The following is a 5455-nucleotide window of genomic DNA, read 5'->3' as shown; positions in this document are numbered from 1 at the left end:
TTGAGAGAGATATGCTTTACTTAGCGAGATAATGTGATGAGTTATATATGAGATTCTGTTAGTGTACGTTGATTGAATAGTTTGGAATAGTCACTAGCACTCAAATAATTTACCAGAGTGAAAAGCTTGTGGATTTTCCAGACTTAATTTTCTCATCAAATTTTGGCACCAATATAGACGAAACATGGTACCGTTCTTGAGCTTATTCGGTCCATAATCACTGGCCTACCTTCGTTTTGTTTTTGTTGCTCATCTGACATTAGTCAGATGCCAGCTTGTAGAATCGCATGATCGTCCTGTGCGTCGTCCGTCCGTGCGTCCGTCTACAGTTGGGCACAATCTTAACCCTCGACGTTGACGGTACACGATATATCGGATGTGGGGGGGTAATCCGAAAACGCAGTTGGGATGTCGAAGCTGGGCGGGGTCAAGTTTTGCCAAAGTACGTTCAAGAGCGGGGTGTAAACGAAGGGGGAACACTTCACTCCTTAACTTAGGTATAGTGTGAAGGGAAATGCAGAATTGCCGGCACAAATCTAAACGGCTCGACCTAGGTCGTTGAATAGTTCGAGGTGTATAGCACATGGTACGGAAAAGCCATCACTGTGACCGCGGAATTTTGGAGGTCGACAGCGTCAAAGTGTCAATGCGGCACATGGGCAGATTTTTAGGACATTTTCTGGGACATGGTCTGACGGTGCAAACCGATAGATGACGCGAGTTGAAAAACTTTTTTGTTTCGCAGCGGTTGACCTAGCATTTATTTATGGCCTTATTGAAAGGACCATGAAATTCCCTTCTGCTGACATCGAAGAGTAAGTGTCGGGATAAACCTTTTTGACCCTCAAGAGGAGGTGTTAAACTTGGATTTGTTCGACTGTCTGTTAGAAGAAATTTTGGCTGCCGGGTTTGCCTAGTAGAATCGTATAACATAGCCTGGATGTATAAGCGCCTACAATGTCACATGTGAAATTTCAAAATGCTAAACTTTGGTTAGAAGAAGGTTGTATGTTCGCTTAAATCGTATAATTTCTATGATCATTTCTGTACTGTCAGTTGTTACATGTAAACGCTATGCCACTGCAGTGGGTTGCATCGCCAGTGCTATGTGTTGCGTGCAGTTTCTTGCCTGCCTTAATTGGCTTACAGGTGGAGCCTTCTCTATTTGCAATTTGCAGCCTGTAGGCTTGCGTAAGGTTAAATTTGGATGAGTGCTTACCTATTCTGTCTTGCAAATAGTTGTTGTATAGTTAGTGATGTGAGCTTCCACTCTTTAATCTGAAGACACTTAAACGTACGCGCACATCTCGTGGCAAGCTTTCACTAACGATCCCACACGAACATTTTTGAGAAGGTTCCTTGATACATCCCTGTGCATTCCACTGTTTCCGGCGTGTAATGTGAACACCATTTGGGGACTAGGCAGGGTTTACTAGAAATCCCAACCACTCACCACAGAGTCACCGCCAGTAGACGTTTAGATGACGCGCTGATCGCTCTTGGCGGCACTTGTTTTAATAGGTGATTAGGGTCACGAATGCACCATTAAAGACATTAGTTTTTCAGGCTACGCGATTTGTCATCAAACCATGGGATTTGGGAGTTATGCAGATGCCAGAAGGTGCTGAAATTGCATGGTGTACGCAACTGCGTATCTGCCATATTCTGCGTATCCTACAAGGTTGGGTTTGTACCACCTACGCACAATTAAATGTTACGTTATAAGCCGTTAGCAAGCAGACTCAGGAATGAGCCCAGACGCTCTTCGAGCTTTGTTTTGCATACCGAAGAACGTTATATATAATGCTAAAAGTTGTCGAGACATAAAACTCATTCGACCATTGCCATGTAACATTGTTACTGCTCATATCAGCCCTGCGGCAACTGTACGCGGCTATAAGTTACTAGAGCTATACACTTTGTCATGCCTAGAAAAGGCAAGGCTGTCTAAACGACCGCCGACCCGGTTTCCGAGTTCTTAAAAAACTAAGACAACCGGCTCTCTTCTTTGCAATTGGGTCAGTTTCCGGAACAATAACACTATTAACAGGACAAATATATAATAGGACAATGTTAAATGCAACACATAAAGAAATATATTTAATTCCAAACATAAACAAAAGTTACAGAACAAATAAATGCAGAAACGAATAAAATACAAAGAAATATACTGTAGAGCGTAGTTGTATGTTATAATTTAAAGTATAAATAATCAAGAAGACGTATAGAATTTGTGTTCACTAAAGAAATATATTGTTTACAAACAACCCGTCAGCGTCACGTCACGTCCTGTCTCGTTCCAATCTCCCCCCAAATGCTCTCGCGTCCCTTAATATATGAACCCCGCATCCAATCACGGCCCAGTTCCACTCTACCCTAACCAATCACACACCACTCTCTCTCTTGTTCAAATTATTACGCGGGAAATGTACATATGCTGGCCATCTGTACCAAGTCCCAACCTAACATCCGTAACCTATCCGCGTAGTACCCAACCTAACTATTTCTCATCTGTATGCTAAACGCCCAACCCTTCTCTATGTACAACCAAAACTATCTACGATTACTAATTCAATGTGACATCTGTACAACATATGTAAAAGAGACGTTACAATACAAAGCAGAGAAAAATAAAAACATGTTAAATGGTGTTCGAACACAGTCCGTTATTTTAACGAAGCGAACGCTCTACCGCTGAGCTACTCGGACCTACTTGAAAGTAGTTGATATAGACCCCAACCCTAACTCTAATCCTAACCCTAACCCTAACCCTATCCCTAATTCTAAAATAAAATAAAATTAACCAAAAATAATAAAAAATAAAATAAATAAGTGACATAATTAGCCAATCAAAGAGAGCCGGTTGTTTAGTTTTCAGGATTCCGAAACCGGATCCGGTTGTTTAGACACTTCCATAATAAAACCTGCACTAGCCATGCCTGGTAACTGGTTATTATTAAATATTATACTAGTATTACCACTACTAGTTTAGTACTAGTAGTTGATAGTCACAGTGATATCATAGTGTAGTAATAACTCGAGATTATTTGGAATGTCAGTATTAGTGATAAGCACCCCCTATAAGAAAGCTTTGAGTCACCGTAACACAACCAAAAGTGCTTCTTTCAGGTGCTGGAGTCGGAACGGTAGCTAGGTGAACTCGACTCGAGAGAAGATGATTCGCCTACCATTCAGACAGCTTCTGGCGCGTCCAGCCACGTGGGCCGCCCTCGCCTTGCGCGCCGAGTCTACGACGGCTGCGGCGCCCGAGCCGGAGAAAGTCGAAGTGTTCATCGACGGGAAACAAGTGCTCGTGAACCCCGGCACGACGATCCTCCAAGCGGCAGCACAGGTCGGCATCGACATCCCGCGCTTCTGCTACCACGACCGGCTGTCGATTGCCGGCAACTGCCGCATGTGCCTCGTCGAAGTCGAGCGTTCGCCGAAGCCGGTCGCGGCATGCGCGATGCCCGTCATGAAGGGCTGGAAGGTGAGGACGGACTCGGACATGACGCGAAAGGCTCGCGAGGGCGTCATGGAGTTCCTGCTCGTCAACCACCCGCTCGACTGCCCGATCTGCGACCAGGGTGGCGAGTGCGACCTCCAGGACCAGTCGATGACCTTCGGCTCGGACAAGGGCCGCTTCACGGACATCAAGTACACGGGAAAGCGCGCCGTCGAGGACAAGAACATCGGGCCGCTCGTGAAGACGATCATGACTCGCTGCATCCAGTGCACGCGCTGCGTGAGGTTCGGCAGCGAGGTCGCCGGCATCGAGGTTCTCGGAACGCCGGGCCGCGGCAACGACATGCAGATCGGAACCTACGTGGAGAAGCTCTTCGCGTCGGAGCTCTCCGGAAACGTCATCGACCTTTGTCCCGTCGGTGGGTGTCTCGGACGGTCGTCCTTCCGCACTTGTTATTATTATTATTAAATCTTTGCTGCATGTAATTTAAAGTCATAATAGGCCCATTGATTATGCAAAGTTGACGAATGCTACAGTAACTGGCACCTTGTGTAGTTAATAAGTACATTACCTTTGGAGCTAGTAGTAGTACTAGCTCTAGTACTATACTATATAGTATTTGTACTAGTAGTAGTAGCTCTAGTACTATAGTAGTAACTAGTAGTAGGTGTACTAGTAGTAGTAGCTCTAGTACTATAGTAGTAACTAGTAGTAGGAGTACTAGTAGTCTAGTAGTACTAGTAGTAGTAGTATTAACTAGTACTACTAGTAGTAGTAGTAGTGCTAGTACTTAGTAGTAGTGCTAGTACTTAGTAGTAGTAGTAGTAACTAGTATTACTACTACTACTACTAGTAATTATTGTAACATGTACTTGTAGTAATAGAAGTATTCGTAGGTGTGGATACAATTGTATCACCCTGAGTGATAGCTCCAAGAAACGTTATTGCTAGGGTTAGAATACCCCTATACCAGACAACCCCTGCTTATATAGCAAGCAATTTACTCTAGCTAGTTTCTGATACTGACAATGCCAATGGCAGTGGGACATTGTAGTGGTAGGGGTGCATTAGTCCGAGCCGACGCAGACCCCAGTAATGGGTGATGATAAACCCACACCCTCAGATTAGCAAAGCGGAGTTATAACGTCTGCATTTGCGGACTAGGGGTGCATATGATATAAGGCAAGGTCACATATATGATAGAGATGCCAGATAATGTATTAATTGTTTATATATACAAAAAGAAGCTCTCAGAAAATGATTAGATACTATATATAATGCTAATGAAGTAAGCTGTGTTCAAATGCTGCACTTTCGCCTTACTGCTGTCATCGAAAATCAAAAATCAAAATACTAACTCGTTCGTACACTCAGGATACCACTGCCACAATGCTATAGCATTATTTTTAAAGTGGGCGGAGCTCCGGGGAAATGCAGTGAATGGCGATTCTTAAACAGCATATGATTTGAAAGAGGTAACTGGGTGCACAATCCGCGTACTATTTCGTATCACTATTTTATCAAATTTTCCATTAAATAATGGTCCGATTTTTATTATGTTTGGAACTTTTTATGTTTGGAACTTATAGTGAAAACACCTAAGACCACACGGAAATGGAACCACGGCGAACCCCATCTATACGACCCCCCATCTAAGTCGTGAGTTCCTCCCACGTCCCAAATGTCTGCCCTCTGTGTCCCCCGCTAAAATTCCGGACTGTTCGCTGGCAGCTATGGATCCGTGCGCCGACATATGCATTCGGCGCACGGATTCATAGCTGCCAGCGAACAGTCCGGAATTTTAGCGGGGGACACAGAGGGCAGACATTCGGGACGTGGGAGGAACTCACGACTTAGATGGGGGGTCGTACAGATGGGGGGGGGGGGGCAAGAGAAAAGCTTTTGATTTCGACGTGGTTTCATTTCCGTGTGGTCTTAGGCGTTTTCACTATAAGTTCCAAACATACAAAGTTCCAAACATAATAAAAA

At 44.3% G+C, this 5455-nt stretch overlaps 1 protein-coding gene and 1 long non-coding RNA gene across 2 annotated transcripts in view; one reads left to right on the top strand and one right to left on the bottom strand.

Annotated features, from left to right (window-relative positions):
• Positions 1 to 5455, top strand: part of LOC106812666 (NADH-ubiquinone oxidoreductase 75 kDa subunit, mitochondrial-like) — a 27094-nt gene that overhangs the window by 3250 nt on the left and 18389 nt on the right. The window contains exon 2 of the mRNA XM_014816595.1: positions 3130 to 3884. Within this exon, the coding sequence (XP_014672081.1) occupies positions 3176 to 3884 (709 nt within the window). The 5' untranslated portion in view covers positions 3130 to 3175. The remainder of the gene's footprint in view (positions 1 to 3129; positions 3885 to 5455) is intronic.
• The window catches only part of LOC106812667, a 12353-nt gene continuing 9128 nt past the window's right edge, over positions 2231 to 5455 (bottom strand). Inside the window, exon 2 of the long non-coding RNA XR_001394365.1 lies at positions 2231 to 2394. This is a non-coding gene — a long non-coding RNA (uncharacterized LOC106812667). The remainder of the gene's footprint in view (positions 2395 to 5455) is intronic.

Source organism: Priapulus caudatus, unplaced genomic scaffold (genome assembly GCF_000485595.1).
Source record: "Priapulus caudatus unplaced genomic scaffold, Priapulus_caudatus-5.0.1 Scaffold671, whole genome shotgun sequence".
NCBI classification, from domain to species: Eukaryota; Metazoa; Priapulida; class Priapulimorpha; order Priapulimorphida; family Priapulidae; genus Priapulus; species Priapulus caudatus.
The sequence above is the reverse complement of the archived record's forward strand: the minus strand, read 5'-3'. Positions and strand labels throughout refer to the sequence as shown.